This window comes from Diuraphis noxia, unplaced genomic scaffold (genome assembly GCF_037042655.1).
Source record: "Diuraphis noxia isolate RWA-SAM2 unplaced genomic scaffold, SU_Dnox_SAM2 contig0003, whole genome shotgun sequence".
NCBI classification, from domain to species: domain Eukaryota; kingdom Metazoa; phylum Arthropoda; class Insecta; order Hemiptera; family Aphididae; genus Diuraphis; species Diuraphis noxia.
This window is the reverse complement of record NW_028301713.1, coordinates 18,460,034-18,482,202: the sequence shown is the minus strand read 5'-3', so window position 1 is coordinate 18,482,202 and position 22,169 is coordinate 18,460,034. Positions and strand designations below refer to the sequence as shown.

The 22,169-nt window shown below is 33.7% G+C and overlaps 2 protein-coding genes across 5 annotated transcripts in view; one reads left to right on the top strand and one right to left on the bottom strand.

Moving 5' to 3' along the window:
• Positions 1 to 4,805: 4,805 nt before the first annotated feature.
• The window catches only part of LOC149056911 (uncharacterized), a 20,573-nt gene continuing 3,209 nt past the window's right edge, over positions 4,806 to 22,169 (bottom strand). Inside the window, exons 1-2 of one of the 2 annotated variants that reach the window (XM_089223994.1) lie at positions 8,872 to 9,008; positions 4,806 to 8,229 (exon numbers count right to left, since the gene is read on the bottom strand). In XM_089223994.1, the coding sequence (XP_089080120.1) occupies positions 5,215 to 8,178 (2,964 nt within the window). In that variant the 5' untranslated portion in view covers positions 8,179 to 8,229; positions 8,872 to 9,008 and the 3' untranslated portion in view covers positions 4,806 to 5,214. Of the gene's footprint in view, positions 8,230 to 8,871; positions 9,009 to 22,169 lie in introns of those variants that run through there. The other variant, XM_089223993.1, reaches the window with a different exon arrangement.
• LOC107171890 (basic phospholipase A2 pseudexin A chain) overlaps positions 16,025 to 22,169 on the top strand; it is a 27,703-nt gene continuing 21,558 nt past the window's right edge. For all 3 annotated transcript variants that reach the window (XM_089223996.1, XM_089223997.1, XM_089223995.1), the window contains exon 1: positions 16,025 to 16,398. In XM_089223996.1, coding sequence (XP_089080122.1) covers positions 16,329 to 16,398 — 70 coding nt within the window. In that variant the 5' untranslated portion in view covers positions 16,025 to 16,328. The remainder of the gene's footprint in view (positions 16,399 to 22,169) is intronic.

Sequence of the window (22,169 nt, the reverse complement as noted above, 5' to 3'; positions counted from 1 at the left end):
CTAAGTTTTTGAAAAATGCGGCACGTATACTAAAACCGTTGTACGACCTTTTAAAAACGGGGGCGAAATGGTCATGGTCCAAAGAAGCGGATGAGGCGTTCGATAGCATTAAATCAATATTATCGTACAAACCCGTACTCGACCACTATGATCCGTCGGTGCCGATTAAATTAATGGTAGACGCGTCGTCATTTGCTATCGGCGCTGTTATATCACAGGTATACGGCAACGCCGAAAAACCAGTAGCCTATGCATCGCGTGTCTTATCAGAAACGGAACGCAAATACCCGCAAATTGAAAAGGAGGGGTTAGCGATAATATACGGTGTTCAAAAATTCTACGACTACTTGTACGCACGAAAATTTACTTTAATCACCGACCATAAACCACTCTACCACATTTTCGGAGAAAAGAAAGGTATACCAGTTTATGCAGCTAATAGACTACAGAGGTGGGCGTACGTACTCACAGCATTCGACTTTGACATTTCGTTCGTTAAATCAGGTAAAAACGCAGCAGATTTCTTATTGCGCGAAAGAATAGGCACAGCAGACAGAGTGTCTACGGCGCCGCAGTGTCTAAACTTTATATACGACAATTGTCCGTTTAACGTTAATTGGGTCAAAATAAAAACACGAACCGATAAAATCTTATCGCAGGTAATTAAAGCTATCAACACAGGTGAATGGCCAACAGGCGCGGATAAAAATGAATCGCTTAAATCATATTACACACGACGCGACGCCACGAAATTTCAAGCGATCAGGACTGTTTGATGTGGGGGTACAGGGTGATTATGCCTAGTAAATTCAGGAAGGCCCTGTTGACAGAATTGCACTCTACGCACGCGGGAATGAGCTGTATGAAAGCGATCGCGCGTTCGTATTTTTGGTGGCCGGGAATCGACAATGACATTGAAAACACGGCGCGCAATTGCGAAAACTGTATACAGGTTAGACCCGCACCACCAAAAGCAGTGCTAACGCCATGGAAGTGGCCGGAACAAGTGTGGACGCGCATACACGTAGACTTTTTAGGGCCTTACAAAAATAAATTTTTTTTAATAATAGTCGATGCGACTTCAAAATGGCTCGAAGTGTTCGAGGTAAGCACGGCGTCAGTGGTAATCGTAAAAAATGCAGGAACTTTTTGCTCGTTTTGGGGTCCCCAAGTCCATAACCACTGATGGAGCCAAATGTTTCACAGGTACGGAATTTAGTACGTTCTGCGTTAACGGAAACATAAAACACTTGGTGGGAGCTCCGTTTCACCCGGAAACAAACGGGGGATAGGACTCTTTTGAGTTGAGACGTTTAGGACATGGAGTGGTGTTTCAGTTTAGGAGGTCGCGACCTCTTATAACTAAAATCGAAAGTGACATAAAATTATTCCGGAAATCCCAGTACCCGTCAGTACCAATACCAATATTATTATCCAAGGATAGGTCATAATCAACAACGCGGAACCAACGGTACATCATCCAAAAGAGCTGATTAGATTATTATACCGAAAAAGGTCTCAAATCACTTGAATTTCTGAATTTATTTACGATAAGCTTATATTGTGCTATTAATCGATATTAATCTATTTTAGGTATATAATTTACGTCCTTAAGTGTTTTCCAACTGATATTATATTCTCGTTATTCTCAACGTAGTGTATTATAATATTATATTATGTAACAATAGCATTAAAATTTTTGCTGTCAGTATTCGATTTTCAAGTGGATATAATATATAATATTATTTTACAGTGATAAATCATAAAAATATACGTCGATATAATGCATAAAAACAAAGACAATCAATAAGCAACTACTGCAGAATAAATTATATCAATCATAATATTTCGTTGAAATCGAATCGCAGTTTGACGACTTCCTATTTGGTAGGTACACAATACAATATACATATATATTATTAAAAAATATTTTATTCTTCTACTTTTATTATTATTCAGTTAAGGTAGGTAACCTACCACCTACGCGCCGCGTTTTATGGTTGATGTATATTATTCCTTTAACCGGTATGGCAGTATTCCGTGCTCAATGTAAAAGTATTGTTTTTCCATAGCAATTTTCAATATTTTAACGCGTTTTTTTTCGCAATTCATTTTATAATAATTTATATTTGCCATCATACGTCTCATGGCTGTGAGTTACGTTTATTATTATTTTAACACGCGTACTCTGTCTATACATAAACGTTTTTCGTGTGTACATAATCTCAACAAAAACACTACGTCAACTCCGTGTAAAAAAACGCTAAGTAAAAAAAAAAAATATATAAATGCAATAAAATGTGTGATATAAGGTGGAATCTAAGTAAATAGTTTAATGAATAAAATGTATGTATAAATAATTAATTCAAATTTAATAAAAATTGATTATTTATATTAATTTATAATATGAATTATTTTAACTCAAATTGATCCAATTTTGGTTTACTTAGCCGGAAACAATTTATTTATTGTAATGGTGCTTTCATTATTTATTACATAAACTATTAGTACTTGGCTATACATTTTTTAGACTGAATCTTCCGGCCAAGTAAACCAAAATTGGATCAATTTGAGTTAAAATAATTCATATTATAAATTAATATAAATAACCAATTTTTATTAAATTTGAATTAATTATTTATACATACATTTTATTCATTAAACTATTTACTTAGATTCCACCTTATATCACACATTTTATTGCATTTATATATTTTTTTTTTTTACTTAGTGTTTTTTTACACGGAGTTGACGTAGTGTTTTTGTTGAGATATCATTAGTTTTTATTAGGGTCAAGATATTTTTTATTTTTTTTCCATTATTATGATGTAATGTCTTATTTATAATTTTTTTAAGATGTTTAAACATATCGTTCTGTACAAAAGTACATTTTGTTTCCTATACTTCAGTACCCATTTTAATACTCTATCTGCAGTACACCTACCTTGAACCAGAGGCATTTTTAATTTACCAATTGATCTATTGGTACATTTTTCAATATTTAATAAAATGGAAATAACTGTTTGGATTTTGGATTCTTTCTTTTTAGTGGTACTTCATGTACCGTGTTAATACTGCACTGTTTAATAGTAGTACTATTATAACTTTCAACTACGATTTTAGATTGAGTAGACTCCTGATATTTTTTTTCCTCATATCTCGCGCCTTTTGGAGTTAAGTTACCATTTTTAATGTAGACACAATTCGACACAAATATGAAGACAGTCACAATAAAGTATTATAAATTATAATAAAGACTGTTATAATAATAATTATTATTATAACGACTATATATTATTTAACAATAAAATGCTCAATGGAAAATGATAGATAGTCGATACGGTTAGGTTTGGTGATACCACGTGCATTGAATAATAATATTATGGACACGAGACAATAACGCCGACAACAAGCTCGTACGCAGGACGCGAGACGAAAGAACGAAATTTCAAATTACGAAAACAGAATGCACCGATACCGATAACTGATAAGCGATTGTGGACCATGTTCGCGTGTTAGTATGTTGTATGTGTCTAGCGGTGGGGGGAAGCAATAGTAGTGGGAGACACACGCCGCCGTCGCAAAAATCCTCTCACTCGTCCCGTCAACATGACGCGTTTAATACGGCAGCCGGCGGCGAAAGTAATATAAAATGATCACTTAAATATCCACAGTTTTTTGATCATAACTAAAATACTATTCAACCGATTCTATTTAAAATTATAAAAGCACGTAGCCTATGATTTTCTCGATCGATTGATATCTCATTCTAACTATTTGGTTCATTTATTAGACCTACAGCCTTTAATAAAGAATACCAAAATATTAACACGTATTAAATGGGAATGTTTAGGTTTCTGTATATATACACGGTCGAGTGCTTCGCCTTCCTTTTTTTTTTACTTAGCTCGCGACACTACCGTGTCGCTGGATATTAATTTATATATTTTACGGGTTGGTACCTATATCGTTCATAAATCACTGCTGTTGTAGCTACGAACACACACTTCGGTTGACGTTAATATTATGTCAATATATATATATATATATATATAAGTATAGGTACTGTGGCATTCTTGATTTTAAAATTGTACGCATACACTTTCGCTGCCAAGATTTGAAATTTAAATAAACAACAGAGTTATATTTTTAAAATTGGCCGTGACCAACCAGCTGCACATATATACTCTTATATATATATAATATAATATTATATAAGTATAGGTACCCGCACGGCGCCTATGACAATGGCTAAATTACGTGTGCCAAAGTTGTTGTGCAAGTAAATAAATACAAATTCGCCCACTACCTACCCATTTATATATCATAGGTATACACACATATTGTATCCGTGTGCGAGATAAATACTTTGTGTACCGTAATGGTACTCTCTTATACACAAATAGTATACTATAATATCCACTAATTTCTATGAATAAAAATAATAATTGTGATAGTAATGAATGTGGGGTTATTAGGTATCATTAACTTCGAAACACAAATGTATATCTACATTTTATAACAAACACAACAATTATTATGTGTAGTTGGTTATAAAATTGGATTTCGTCAGAAATTTGTTTTTTTTTTATAATCCGTATAGGTAGGTGAGTATACGTATATATATGATGTATTAATTAATTTCACCAAATAAATGTTGAACATTTTTGAACGAATAAATACACGCTTATTGTATGCGAGTAATAATGTATAATAACTGTAATGACAAAAAAGGTTATAAAATACACTGAACAATCGTTGTTATTTATTTTAATTTGTAATTAATTTTTACGGACAATATATAATAATGTGCTTGTGCGAATCGTAACACTACTATGTACATATTACGTAACATAATATGACATTGAGACAAAAATAAAATTCAAAAACTAGTAATCATAATAACACACAAACGTTGGTAACAAAAAAAAAAAAAAAATAATAATAATAATAACATTAAAAGGATATAGGTACCATGTATAATATCGTTTGCTCTTTGATGGTTGATAGAAAAAATAAATAAATGCGTTTTTCGAAAAACCTCCTTGTAAAAAGTAAAAAAAAAAAAAAAGGAGGGTATACAAAAATAAATAACGCAGACATGCAGCGGGAACAGGAAAACGAGCAGTGAATGTCGAAAAACAAAAAATCGTCATGCGGTCGCAGGCAGCAGGTTACCTATATCGCGAACAGCATAGTTCCTTATCTTAAATGTTAATCCACGGGGCAGATGCCGTTGAAAATCGCGTCAAACGACACGTCGTCCGGTGGTTGGTAGTCGATCGAATCCAGATTGGACAACGATCGAGGCGTAGAAATGATGGACAGGAGCTCGTCGAGCACGGACAATTCCAGTGATCTGTTGTTGTCGTCGGCGTTTGGCGCGATCCACGACTCGGCCGATATCTTCGGTGATGATCTATCGTCGGTGACGCCCTCACTGTTGCCGAATATCTCCGAACAGTCGACGATCAGCGGACGGGCGTCGAACTCCCGGGAGGCGGGAAGGCCGACAAACTTCACGTCGGGTGGAGCGGCGGATGAGTCGACGAACTGCACGTTAGGGGGCGCGGTGGGCGGGCCGTCAAACTTCATCTTGGGCGCGATACCGGTATCGACCAGCATCGTCAAAGACGAACATTCCGTGGCCACGTGCGCGGCATGCGCGGCCAACGACAGGAACGGTGAGTAGCAGGCATGGCAAAGGAGAGCTTGGTTCGCTTTCACGTGATCGTCCAGATGGTACTTTAGTTGGACAGTGTCTATGAAACTCGTGTCGCACAGTTTACAAATGGTGCCCGCCGGCAACACAGGCCTGCAGTACCGGATATGACCTTTTACGTGCTCGATGAATGCCGCCCCGTCGTCGATCGTCTGTGAACAGTACGGACACAATTTCTTGACCCGCGTTGTCAAACGGACAGCGGCCGTAGAGGTGGATGTCGGTTTCCGGTTTGTGCGGCGCTGGTGCTTCAACCGCGCTTGCACGGTCTGCTGCGACGGTGCCGTCACGGCCGGTTCGGAGCAGTCACCTAGGTTGTCGACGTCGACACTGCAGCCACCTGGTATCGGCATCTGTACTGGTGCGAGTACACCGCCAGCGCCAAAGTCGTGCGTCTTAACGTGCGCTTTGAGCGAAAACTCGGAGCTGAAAAACTTGCCACACAAATGGCACAGGTACTTGCACACGTTGCCGATAACGTCGATGTGCGTGCGGGTCTTGTGCAAGTTGAGCGCGCCGATCTTGACGAACTGTCGGGAGCACACGGTGCAGTTGTACTTCTCGGCCGGTTTCTCGCCCGCCGGTTGCCCGTGTACGGTTTTTCTGTGGTACGACAGTCTCCAGGACGTCTTAAAGTCCACCGAGCACCTATCGCAAGTGTGCGTCTGCACGCCAGGTGGGTGTTTGAGCCGCCGGTGGAGGCAAAAGTACGTGTAGTGCAAGCACTTCTTGGAGCAGTACTCGCAGGAGAAAAACTGCGGTATTTCAAACCGATCCGACTTCGAATCGTCCTGCGAGTCGGGCTGCACCCAATCGTCCTGGTGGTCGGGTTGCTGCTGCTGCTGGACGGGCGCGCCGCAGGTGGACTCCATGTTGATTCCGTGCGTCAGCTTGTGCGTGGTCAGCCTGGAGTACGTGCTGAACGCGGAAGAACACACCACGCAGATGAATGGCTCGGCGTTGCCGCCGGCCCCTCCGCCCGCGTGCGCCGCTTCACGGTGGTTGTTCAGGTGCACCGACGTCAGATACGTCGAGTCGCAGTACTCGCACTTGACCACTGACGACAGTTGCAGTGCGTAGCATTCGTTCGCCATCGAGTCTGCAGTTTCTTCACAGTGCTGTTTGCCGGAGTGTTCGGCGATCGCTGTCGGGTTTGGCGCCACGTAACCGCACTGACCGCAGCTGTAGCACAACTGATCGGTTGACTCGGCGGCCCGGTGAGTCTTGACGTGCGACCGGAGCCTGGACGCGCGACTCAGGTACTGGCCGCATATGTGACACTGAAACGGCTTAACGTCCATGTGCGAGATCTCGTGTTCCCGGAGCGTTGACTTGTTTAAAAACGACTTGTCGCACGACTCGCACGCAAAGTCCCGTGACCCGTTGTGATACCGACGGTGGATGTTCAGGCCCATGGACGACTTGAACGTCCGGCCGCACACCTCGCACACCGCCTTGTCGTGCAGCTCGTGTCGGAACCGGATGTGATCGTACAGCTGGTACTCGTCGTCGAACTCGGCCAGGCATATGTCGCAGTGCAAGTGCATGGTCGCCCACTTCGGGTGCTCGTGGAACTGCAGGTGGAACGCGTACCGCATCTTGGACGGGAACGTCTTGCCGCACTGCGCGCAATGCGGCGACTTGATCTTGTTGCACGCGTGCCGCAACACGTTGATCTGGCTCTTGAACCCTGCCAGACACACCCGGCACCGGTACACGGTAGGGTGGCTGAACTTCTTACGCGGGCAGTGCGTGTTCACCAGGTGGTCGGCGGCTGCTTCGACGGTCTCGAACGCTGCGGCGGAGTCGGTGCACAGCGAACACGCAGAGGCGGCGGCGACATAATCTTGGTGTTCGGTCCGCAAGTGTTCGGCCATGGTCGGCGCGTTGCCGAACTTCTCCTTGCACACGCAACACTCGTAACACGAAACGGTCAGCAACACGTGCCGGGTCCCGTGCGACTTGATGTGAGTGGTCAACGGTGGCCGGTACGTGCGGCCGCATATGGGACACACGGACCTGTGGTACTCCTGACAGTGGACCACAGGGTCGCCGTCGAACGTCCGATCGCACGACTTGCACTTTACTGGGCCAGCGAACTTGTACGTCAGCGACCTCTTCTCGCAGCGGTAGTTGAACGAGCCGGAAAGCGATGACGACGAAGAAATCGACGGACACTTGTTCTTCGACCCCTTTGGCCTGCCCTTGCGGTTAGCGTCCACGGCGCGTTCGACGCGTCCCGTTGCAGACTCTTCGTCGCCATCAGTTGTGCCACTGCCACCAATCACTTCGCATCTTCCGCTTCCGCCCGGTTCGAAGAAAACGATCACTTGATTGGTCAGGTCGAACGAAGTTCGGTGACGACGCAACGCCGTGAGGTGGCGACGTCTCCGGGGTTTCCGGAAGTCCTGCGCCTGTCCGGAACAGGATTTCGAAGGTCCCACGTTTTCCGGCATCAAAATCACCGGATGGCCGTTCGTGGTCTGTGTATACGTCGCACCGTCTCTCTGAAAAAATAATTTCAATTCCAATTTTACACGCAGGGACAAAATCAAATAATGCCAGAAGTGAACCTCCTTAACCTCCGTCGAAAATAATAAGCATCATGGAACAACAAACAATAAAAGATAATTTTTTCTTTTATTCTTTAATAATGTATTTATTGATTATTCAAATTTTGAAATATGCCGAAGGACCATATATTTTTGATTATTTAAATTTATAAACACAAAATAAGCTTAATGATTTTTAATAAAAAAATATCGGTACACTCATAATATGCAGAAAAAATAAGTTGGTGCGAAACACTCCTCAAACGGTAAAACAAATCGCTAAACATTTAACATTCACTAAATTTAGGAACCAATCAGAGAAAACATTTTTCGTGAATTATTACCCTTCGATACATTTGGAGAGCTAAGCTCCCCAACCTCCACCTAGTGGCACCTATTATGGTCTATGGACACGGCATACCATATTACAAATTATTGAAAAAAAAATACATTTAGTATAAGTGGCGTACGCAGGAGTGGAGCTATAACGGGTTGAAGCCCCCCCCCCCCCATTGACCATATTATTTATTATTATATATTTGTTTTTATATTTATCCCTATGATTTAGAAAAGTATAATCTTAAATCGTGTGCTTACCTAATTATTGCAACAATAGTCTATAATATGTATAAATATTAACTACTATTGAACTGATAATGTTATCAACAATCCGAGGACCGTTGGACGATTTTTTATTTTCAAGCACCTCCATCCACGCCGTTGGAAAATACTACGTACGCCACTGCGGCTTAGTATACTTGTGCACAAACCCGATTACACCGTAATTTCTATATTATGCACTCTTCTATTATTTTCCCCCGCGATTACGCATTTTCGTTATGGTCGGCGACAACAATACGTGCCATTAAGGACGGGTGACGGACGACGGTATATATATAATGTATACTGTTACTATAATATTATAATATATAATTATTAAATGACTGCAGCAGCACTCCATCGACCTGATTATTACTATTATCATTATTGGTCGCCACACAATTTGCTGCCCGACCTTGTGGCTATTATACGGCGTCCGCCCAATAGTCGCACAATGCACTCTGTATACATAGGTATAGCGTATTATATAGTATTATTATGTACCCATACACACAAACGAACTATTCTGATACGTACATCAAACGAAGAAAAGAACCGAAATTGTGCTCGTTATATATATCTGCAATGGATACGCACATTAATATAATCTATATACATAATATATCCCATCGGGTCAAATAATTATATAATATATATATCACGTGTAATTATATGATATTGACACGTCTAATAATAATAATAATATATCAATCGATATTATTATAATGATTCGAAATCTACAATAACCGACGGTTTGGTATAACTATACTGTACCTATACCTATATATATATATATATATAAGCGTCACAGGCGCACGATAATATTACATAGTTCCTAAATAATAATAATACTGCAGCAATTACATTATAATGGTAATTTGCCGGGCCTGGTTATTATTGTGACTGATATTTGGGAATAAAGTTTTGAAATTCATTCTATAAAATATTATAGGTACCTATCCATATGACGTATTATGAAACGACTCGTTTACTACGTCACTGAGAATATATCATAATTATATCATTTTCGAATTTTTGATTTTTATCAATCAAATCAAAAATTAAAATGTAAAACTTATAAAATATTTACTTTTCTGATACAAGCACATATACCTAATGGTTTAAGATTTTGAGCGGAGCGATGAATGTATTGATTTTACCATGATGTGTATGTGTTTTTTTTTGTATCTGTCATCACGTTTTGGGGCTATAAAAGTGCTTCGATTTTTGACTTCAGTACCTCGTTTGATCAGAAACTGAATCTAGTTGGTACTTGGTACTTTGGGAGGTCAAAAGTGAAAAATTCTTAATACTTTTCTAAATAATCGAGAAAAACAAACTAAAAATTAAGAGAAAAACGGGAAATTTTACGCACACTAATTTTTTGACAAAATCGATTTTGGTTTTTGATGTAACATTAAAACAAATGACCATTGATACATGAAATTTTCACCGAATGTTTTTATAAGTATATTCTATCCGCTATGAAATTTTCAAAAATTTTTGACTTATGTTGAACTATTCATAGGTATATGCAATTTTCAATCATTATTAGTTTTTTTTTTTAATTATTAAAATCAATAAAAATTTATTTTTTAGGTAGAAAATCTTGAGAATTTGAATACAAAGCTTCTAACACATTTCAACAATAGCAGTTAAAAAATATTAAAAATACTTAGGCACGATTTTTTTTTATAAACATTTAAAGTAAAAATTACGGCAATGTTCAAATTATCTTAGATAGAAATTCATAAAAGTTTTTCTTTTTAGATCTAAGGTTTGAAAATTGAATACAAGGCTCCTAACATATTTTTACAATAGCAGGTGAAAAATAAAAGAAATATATTGGCACAATTTTTTTTTACATGCATTCAAAGTTTGAATTTTGACAAAATATGTAAAAATCACGAAAATCACAATAATTCGCAAATTATTTTAAACTAGAAATTTATAAAAATTTGTCTTTTTAAATCTAAGATTTAAAAATTTTTAATAATCTATAATATTATATCCTAGACAGATAAACCGTCTTCGCTCAGAATCGTTTTTCGTATACAATGATATCATATCATTGGATTCGAATTTAATTCCATCCATTACAGTAACCCACTTGTAACCTACTGTACAGCAGAGCGACATCTACGACTTACCCGCTTTTTTTTATTTAACTTGATTCTTTATCCTCATTTACGCATTTAATTATCTGTAGATAGCATTTCAAAACAGTTTTTTTTTATGAAGATACCTTTTTATTTTATAAGCATTCCAACGTTATAATTTGAATTTTCTATTTGAATTGCTAAGTATGGGTTTCGATACACAAAGAGAATTATATGTATTAAATATCACATAAATGTTCTTAAACATTTATCTATGTTTGATGTTTGTAGATAAATAACCAAACTAGCTGTTTTAAAGTTGAAATATAAACATCTTGTTTGGTATTAAGGCTAATGATATAATTTACATTAGAGCTCGTTGTACTATGTATTTTTAAAAAATAATATATTTTAGAATTTAGATACAAACTTATATTTTATTTATACCAAGTGCTTAGAAATAATATGAAACAGTTTTTAAGATTGTAAAAAAAATATTATTTTTAAATGTGACGGGTTATTGGATTTAAAAAATATATTATTGAGTAACGTGATAATAATTATCTTTACTCGACTAAATTGAACTAAATGTATTTTTTTTTTCAATAATATGTAAGTATAATTTATTTATTTTAACCAATAAGTATTCTTAAAGTTCTAGGACCCTTGAGTGTCATCAACCAAAGACCTAAAGTGTAGGTATACTATACAGTTTAATGAGTTTTTTTTCAATGTATCTTTATATTTTAATTGTAGGTACAGTTTTACAAAATTATCAATCAATTCTAAAAGATGAAAAAGTGTATGTGGTGGACAGCTGGATTTTGGTACCTGATGCATTAAATATATCTTGCATATGTATAACAGGTATATAGAATAGATACGTAAAAAATAAAATAGTGATTAGTTCGTGTTATGTATACGTTAAGTGGTTTGAGCCTATTATACCTACAATCTACATACCAGCCACCATCCTATACAATGTAGCTGCATGACATACAAATTATGTCGTGAACTAATTTAATTTGTGAATGCACTAATGACTAATGACTGTTGTTGAGTTTAACACGTTCTTAAATAGTAACGTACAGTTGTTCTTAACAAAGCTAACCTAATACTCATCTCACCGATTTTAATAACTGTATCCGAGCCCATATAAATATAAATCAAGATAATTGCATTTCATGTGACCAGTTAAAATATATATTATGTATTTTTAAATCTATAGAAGCATATTGTATAGGTGTAATGTATACAGTGCCTGATTTAGGGGGGTACCAGGGTGACTAGTTACCCGGCCACAATTTGGAGTGGCCCCAAAAGTTTTGCTAGTTTTATATATTATTATAATATTAATAAATGTATATGAGGCCTCTTTTTATTTAAATCCCCGGCCCCAAAATTTGTAAATCAGGCTCTGAATGTATACTATTTAAATATATGTAGGTACCTAGTTTATATTATAATAATACGGGCTATACTATTAATGCTAAATAAATTACACGATATAATATATATTATATTATGTAGAGTGAATTCGCAAATATTGCAAATATAGAGAAAAAAATCGATTTCAAATGTTTTAGTTATTTTGGATTCATCTACTATCACGGTTTTTAACTACCGATTGGCAATAATATCATTATGATAATGCGTTTTGTCGGTCAAGAGCGAAACGTGTACCTATTTGTTTGATTCAAGGTTAATATTTTTCGCGTGTTATCGACTTATCGTGTTAGTTTCAGCCATCAAGTCACGTAACAGTGTTATGATTTTTCATTATTATTATTATTATTATATACAGTATAATATATCGACGAGCATTGGGACGAGTTGACAGATAATGATCGTACGTTGATTTATATGATTCACCCGGTACGCGACAATTTTGTAAAACCAAAAAATCCTTCAGAGGTTGATCACAGTTATCAATATTAAAGACTAGAATTGGAATTTCGATCTATATAGACCTACGTCTACGCGTGTGACGAAAATAAATGTATTTAAGAGCAAAAATAAAATTACTTTTCAAGGGTGATCCACCAAGCATGATAGTTGATCATACATTTTTTCTTCAAAAATGCATTTATTCGAAATCTGATTTTTTAAATAAACTTATAAGGGCCATATTGCCCATATTTTAAAATTCTTGAAATTGTTTGTACTATTGAAGGAGTGTTCTGTGGAAATAACAACTTCTGTTTTTCAAATGAGAACCCCTATTTTTTTAATTGTAAATTACTAAATGCATAATTTTTCTGAAAATGATCAAAATCGAAATTTGAACATATATAGTTTTTGAGTTATTTTTAATTTTTTAAGAATAAAAAGGTTCGCGGAATATGATCATGGATTTATATTTTATAATTTAATAAATATACGGACGCAATAACAATTAAAAATCTTAGCAATTAATATTTATTTATTAACATTTATAATTATAATTAGTAAAATAATCTAAGTACAATAAATCCTTGGATTTATTTTATATTTTTTGTAAACTCCATTTTTTAGGACTGTTTTTTTTTTTAGTACAAATATTTAAATAACTAATAAATTATATCCATTCGAATTTCGAGTTTTATTTTAGATTTGTCAACGTTTACAAAAAAAAAAATCTTCTTAATAATTTACGATAAAAAATGGTTTTTCATTTGAAAAACAGAAGTTATAAGTATCTATCACTACTTAGTCTTCTGCCATGAAAACTCTTGAAATAGTAAAATATTTTCAAGTATATGAAAATAAGGTATTTAAATGTACATAGTAGGTATATATTCCAAAACTCCAAAATTCATTGTTAAAGAGTAAAAATGGAGCGAATGAGGTGAATCACTCTGCATACGGAGGGGTTAATGTCGTAATTCAAGCATTAAAAATTGTGAACAATAAAACCACGATTATAACCATTATGCATATATTTTATACGCAACACAATGTGAATTCGAACGAATGATTATGTTTTGTTTTATTAGCCCGTGGGAAAACGTATGTGCATTTTTAATGAATTTTGATCATTTAATTAAATGCACTACATAGCAAGTTCGGTAGACATAATAACATAATAAATAGTTTGAATTTAAAATTATTTAGACGGTAAAATTATTTTACCAACAATAATTTTATACCTATGAAGTAAATAGTTCGTAGATTGTTTTATAACAATTTTCTATTGCACGGTTCGAGTGTTGGCATCAATAAAATTGCAGTGGGTAATGATTTAAAATATATACTGAATTCTGCGTCATTTATCAAAACGAATTATTACCTATTTACTGTTTATACCACGGTACACGCCAATAGGAAGAAATTACAGATTGTTTTAACGTTAAATTTTGAATAGAATAATTGATTTCATTATAGACCAATAACTTAAAATTAACACTAGTATACAGACGACTAAAGATTAAGAGAAAGTTAAAAATAAGAAAATTACTATTATGCCGAACTCGACAATTATTTATATTACTTATCTGTGTATATAATATAACTTAACTATTATTGCGTGGATCTTTGTGTAAAACGAGTGTAAAAAGTGTCACTACTGGGTGTTTCTTTTAACTACAAGTTGTTTCACTGTCTTATTCCATTTGCATTTCGATAAAGAAACCAGGGCAATAAAAATAGGAACAATTTTCCTTTTCGTAGTCCAATAGATAAACTACAGTGTGTCCCGTCTTAATATTGTACTACTCAGCGCCGTCGCGTGAACCCGGCAAATGTCCGATTTGCCGGGGCCTCGCTCTTTTAACCATATTTTTCGTAAGCTGTAATAGTTTAATATTTTTAAATTTTAATATAATAATTTATTAAACAATATTTGTTATAATAATAATATTAATAATATTATGATATTTAATTGTAATAAAATCAATAATATTAGTAATATTAGTTACTAAACAGTGCAAGCTAAAAATATTTAATAGTTTTTAGAAAATAATTCTTAAATATTTAATTCGCATGTAAAAATAAAAGTATAAAATTTAATTTGAATTGATTAGTACACAACAATTTATTAAACGTGATTGTGGTCAGTTTTAAAGATTTTGCCAGGGTCTCGCAAAACCTAACGACGGCACTGGTACTACTAGATATATCAGCCCGATAATCTCAGATTGAAATACAACTGTTTGCTGCTACAGCTAGGAGATACTGAAGACTGAAGTAATACATATTATAATAAAATTTCAAATTTTTAACTCTTGTAGTATGCGCATACGCAACATAAATATTTTTTTTTAATAATAAAACTTATTTTTGTCACCGGATATGGATAGGTCATTTTGTTACCCCTGAAATAAATTTATCGGAAACTTGTCGAACAGTTTACAATTTATAATTATGATTATTATTTTAGACATTTTACGAAATGTTATAAAATTTACTACAGGTGGACAGTCTGCATAGTGTTCATGATATTCAACAACTCTTACGACATGATATACAATATGCAACTTAATAAATGTTTTAGTGTGCTATCGATTGTGTGTGTGAAGGTAGCAGGTTATAAACTTAAAGTATTATTTATTATAATTAGGATTTATAAAACGTGGTACAAAATTCGAATAAATACTTTGCAGATTTATGCACATTGCATATATTATTTCGAACATTACTACGAATTTTACTGTTTATATAACAATAAATATGTATGTATATTTTTTTGTATTTGAATAGATCGATGGAATTATTGTGATATTATAGCGTAATACTGTCTCAAAAACTGCAATTAATCGCTGCAATTAGATCTGCAGACAGAACGCATACCTATATAACGTAACGCATAATTTAGGTACTTATACCATCCGGATAGCGATTTACGGATTAATATATCTATCAAAATGACTACTTCCAAAATGTAAAACTATACGGTTAAGCCCGTGTTAATTTATGGGGGAGATTGGGGGGGAGGGGGCAATCATTATGACAACGACATTGAACCTTACGTCTTGGTTTTTCGCTTTCTGCCGCACGTCGCGAGCGTGAAGGTGAAAGTGGTGGTGGTGGCGGCTGTCGCCGATCTGCCACCGAGGAACTTAACGGTTTTTTAGCGGTTTAGTCGTAAACAAATAGTGGTGGCCGTTTGCCAAAAAAAACAAATAAATATAAGTTAACAACAATTATACAAATCAATCGTACCGATTACCGAGCGGACCGACGGCGTTGTTTGCGTTTGATTCGCTCGTATTAATTATCTGTCGGTTTAATTACAGTTCTGTATCTATATGTGCGTTTTTAAAATGCGGTTACCACATACCGCCAGGTAAACACATCGTTTCGACCGATCGGGGAGAAATTCGGGCGTACCGAATCTTTCGTCTACGTCTTAATACCTCGCGAGTTTTTCCCCGAATCATGCTAAGACCGGTCGACATAATATACACTCTGCAGCTTGCCATCTTACAGCAAATGGTGCATTCACAAGGTGAGTTTTGTTTTGGAACAAATAAAAATCAAATGCTGAATTCGCTTGTATAATAAGTCCCTCCGAAACGTCGCCTTCGTCGTTGAAGCAACAAAATACACTATTTTATAAGTTTTCCGCCGGTGATCCTCTAAAACTGGCTTGTATATACACATTCCATACCTATACATAATATGTACGTGTTTTTCGCGGACGACATATACATAATATATACATACATTTCTCGCAGGACGCGTTGTTATCCGTTTACATAAGTCTTGAGAAACTTTCGCTAATTATTTCATATAATTCACACGCTCAAAAGAAATTACTGTTTTCCGTTTAACGTACGTGTAATTATTTGCAAACGTCTGTTGACCGCGTATAAGTTATTAGGGTTCAACGACAGAAGTTACAAAAATAAAACATCGCGCAAAACCTTTGTGGACGAAAATAAATATCGGCTAGTATATATGACTATGACCCTTTTTGAATCTTTTTTTGCGGAACGCAACTCACCTACTGATACCTAATAATTTCGGACGCAAGTAGTATGCTTCTTATTATATAGAGCAGGCAAGTACAATATGGTTTATAAGACCTATACATCCGCCATGACTTGGCGCTGTGTCGAAATTGGTTTAAAAAAAACATTTCAGTTGAAACATCTTGGTATCGCCTTAATTTGTTGTTTGATATTGTGAGCATTAGGCATACGATAAACGTCATTATATTATATATATGTATAATGACACGCGAGGTGTATGACTAATTATTTGACTGTCTAAGTGAGAATTGAGCAAACGATAGTAACGGATGAAAATTGCAGTGTTATTGATAATTATTCTCGAGTTTAGATTTTTTACTATCTATGCGATTACAATATATATATTATTATCAAGGTTTATTTAATTTACGATTGTGAAAACGTTAGTTTACAAATTTGAAATGTATAAATAAAGTGCAAAAGGATATTGCAGAATTTGTGCAAATGCAAACTGAGATAATCGTGATATCGACGTTTTCGATACAACACAAGTATAATAGATATTATTAATATTGGTGTACAATTTAACTCTGAGAGAAAATTATAATATCTGAAGTCGTTATATTATCGGCGATTCTTCATCTGTAATTGTGTTCACAGGTCGTTGAGTCGGATTAGGATTTCTTTTCAGTTTTATGTCTATCATTTAAAAATCGTCGACCAAAACGACAAAATGTACACACTTTCGTTCAAATAATAATTATTGTGTACGAGTAGATTCTGAGTAAAATATTGTTACGGAAAGGCGTTAAATTTTTCCATCCAAACTGCGTCCACGCACCTCACTATTACAATTCGTTTTTTGTTCATAATATCATGCTGAATTTATTTTGTACAAGTTAAATTGTTTGGCGATGTTTGTCAATTTTGTGTTATGTTCGACATTTACGATATTTTCGTGTCGTGAAGTTTATTCGAAAAAAATTAACAATGCTATGCATACCACCACTACCAGTATTGTACATAAACAAATATCAATTATTCTAAAACTATTTGAATAAATCTAGAAAATTGAACGTATGGATGGAAAGGAATTGCTAAAAAAACAATTTTTGATTTATATTCTGTATAAAGAAAATCACGTTGAACCGGTAGCGGTTGTTCCGGTAAAGAAAAATTACTTTGATTTTATAGCGTTCACCTTAAGTCAGACGACTTATATCTATATACATTATTATTACTGTGTGCAGGTCCTTTTTATTTATTTAATTTAGTATTACAGTCGATGAAAGCAATGGGGCACTATGTGGGTTTTATTTTATTGTATTATATATCTTTCAATTTATTGTTATTCTTAAAATATTTTATTTATATTTTCTCACACGTAACCGACTTAATATAAAACATTTTATGTGCATTGTGAGTTCGACAACACAACAAAACTAATTCAAAAGTTGTAGGTGAATAATATATCTTTACAACTCATAACAATATATTGAGTTAACTAGGTAACGGCTTGGATTTTCAATTTTCAAATCGAAAATCACGTTTTGTTCTATCTGCAGTAGAAAAATTAAGTTAAAAATACGTTGCACTTCGAATATTATTAAAATAATTAGACAGATATTATGTAGGGATCAGTTCCATAAAATAGCTAAGTTTATTTTGATTTTAGATAAGTACTTAAAATCTTATGAATTCAATCAAGAGTTATATAATGTGCGTTATTTCATTTAAATCAACTTAAACCAAATTTAAAACTTATTATTTTTAAATAACATTTTGCAGAAAAAACGTTTTAATTTTAAAAATTCCTTTAAAAGTCACCTTTATATCAAAACTCTTTCACCATAGTATTTAATTATTTAATCTGTGGTTATTAATATACTATTTTCTATAGCACTGCCAAAACATATATTATCCTATATTAATAATACATTTCAATTTATGACATTTTAAGAAATTATAGTTCAGACTTTATGGCTTATGTAATATCTCTAAAACGGAAACTAATTTACAGTCCTTTACATTATTTTTAATCGATATCTAGTTATGTAATTTTTTTTTTAAACGTTTCATCGGTATTTCAGTCACTCAAAGTGTATTTCCTGCTCAAAATTGATGGTCTTAATTCTACATAGATTAGTTTCCGTTTTGGAACATACACAATACCTACATATTATTATTCATCATTTGGTTCAGTGCAATTTAATTTACACTAAATAGTTTTAAATAATTTAAAGCTAATAATGATTGCCTATAAATGTAGTATACATAGAATTTGTGTTTATAATGTTTATTTATACTGCGACATTAAGGAAGTAATGTAAATTAACATATAGGTACCTCAGAGCTGTTAACTATTTGAAAACTTTATAATTGTGTCACAAAACAAACATGAATGTAGGTAATTTGTGTAACCAAAACCGCAATATATTGTAAAAATCTCCGATGTACCTAATACACTTTTATACTTAAAATTATTGTGTAAAAAATACCAAACAGTTATTTGTTTAGTCAAATTGAAAAATAATTTATAACCATTAACATGACTACAATTTTACGCAATCACTTATAATGTATAACATCTTATAACATTTAATGGGTATTTACGGCAGATAAAATCTTTTTAGACTTACAATATCAATGCATTTTTATTTTGCACATCAAAAACAGATTAATTAATTTTTCTTTTTGCTTTCGTAGTTTAAAACTATTCAAATGATTAATTAAATGTTGATTAATTTTCAAATGAATGAGGATAATAATATTAGAAATGTTGTTAATATGTTATGAACAATTAATTGTTAAAATGAAATTTATAAATATTTGAGATAAATACTCTGAAAAAAATGGCTAGAACTGTATATTTTATTGAATTTAATATAAGTTCTACTTATTAAGTAGGTATGCTAAAAGTTCATAAAGCACTGATCTATACAAATTATGTCCACTGTTAGTTTTATCCTAAAGAACGTTTCTCAAAATATTTACCTGTATAATAATTATATTAAGAAATAAGCTTGATAGTATTGTCAGCTGTCGTCAGTTACTGATAATTGACATTTGACTATACCTATATGGGTAGCTTAAAACGATTACTAACAAAAATTTTCAATTTTTCTGAAATACGCATCGCAGAGACCAAAAACAAAAATGTTAAGTTACTAAATAAAAATAAGAGATGATATTGATAAGTGAAATATTAGTATCGGAGTCCATCATTTACAAAAAGGAAAATATTTTTGTTCTTTAATGTGTTCAGTGACACATTTACTCTGGTTTATGCTACAATCTGGTAAAATGAATATATTATATATTGCATAAAGCTACTCGAAATGAAAAAAAAAATTGAAATTATTTATAATAATAATTTTATATTAATGGCCATGCAATGTGAGTTGTTTTAAAAAGCTTTGTGCCCAAGTCAGGCGACAACAAAATATATGTAACGGTTTGAAGTGATTAAGCAAATTGATAAGTACCATATTATAGAGGATTCAGAGACATTATATAATACATTAATACGTATTGTATTTTGATTCATTAGATTCTCTTTAACATTTGGATTGTTTCCATAAGTGGAGTATATAGACATAAGTATGTTATTAAATTGTGCACAAGCATTGCGGTATAAAAATCAAATAATATTTAAATGATATATGCGCATGGGAATTGCTCACGAAAGTTATAATTTCATAAAATAATCATTATTGTTTAAGCTATTACGTACCTACTGTATAATAAACGCAATTATAAAATCTGAAATTTAGTTCAAATTATATTTGACGTGCCTGTTATTATTATATCTACACATAAAAATGTGCACTCATCAAATAAGTCAAAACGCAATGAGCACATTTGAATCTTTTATAAATAAATATTTATCATAATGAATAATAATTATGATATATGACGAGTGACGACGCTAAACGCCAACATAATAACAAATAATAATATAATATATTGTCAATCAAATGAAGACATTTTTCAAAATTAAATTATTATTGTGTGTGTGAAAATTTTGTAATAAAGGAAAAAGGTATACGCGCCATTCCAGAGAATAATCGTCGTAAGCCTGGCTGGACCAAACGCGATTAATTCAAATAATACCGTGTTCACAGGTTCAGTCATCGGAACGATAATAATAATATGATGTACCTGCGATGTTATATATACGTTGTTAAAAGATGATTTTGCTAATTATTGTTAGTAAAATTGTGACAATATAGTGGTCCGTTAGAAATGAGAAAGTAAAATAATATTATGCGATGGTTTGCGATGAGATCGTTGAAATTAAAAATATGCCTACCGCAATGGATTTGATTTTCGTCTCAAACGCACAGGGTAATGTTGTGCACTTTTATTGGGAAACGATACATTTCCGATTTTTTAATCACTAGACATTATGCGGACGTCACGCAAAACAATATTATCAGAGTGTATCCGATAAATAATTATTCACTTTTCCTATCGCCGCATTATGATTTGATTATAAAAATTGTAGCCAATATGGATTTTGATATTTTAATGAAAATCATTCCAATTGTTTCCGTCTTGTTGGAATTAATCCTTTATGGACATAGTGTAAAGAATTTAAACTAATTTTATATACATATTCTATAATCTACGTATAGTAATAAACACATAATATCATATTATCATTACATTATATTTAATAATTAAATTATACATTTACACAGTTTGATTATTTGTGTCTGTGTGTACATGATATTATGTAGTCGAAGTAATGCTCCGATTTTCGATTTTGGTATATCATTTACGAGGAGAATGTGAATCTAGCTGACCCATTTAGGAGGTCAACATTTAAAATTTCCAGTAGGAAGCTTGAAATTTTAATACAAGGCTCCTGGCTCCTAGTAAGTTATTGTTAGTGGAAATTTAAAATGAAGTTGAGCTTAAGTCAATGCGTAATTTTTTTTATTAATTTTTTTTTTTATTAAGATAACATAAAATGTTCCTAGCTTTGGCTATCTACATCTGTTGATATTTACAATGGTACATTTTTAACAATTTGAACATGATTATTAATTTATAAGGACATTTAAATAGTAAGATGAATTTGCTAACTAGTATGTACATTAGTCCATTAGTGATCATTAATATTATAGTGATAAATACGCCAAAATGTAACTGATAATAATTTAAGTAACAGTGAACTGATATAATAATAATTTTTTTTTTTTAATGAAAGTATCAACTGAATTTCAAATTTTGACAAAATACATAAAAACCACGAAAATAAAAGATTTTCGTTTAAAATTTACGATTTGAAAATTAGATA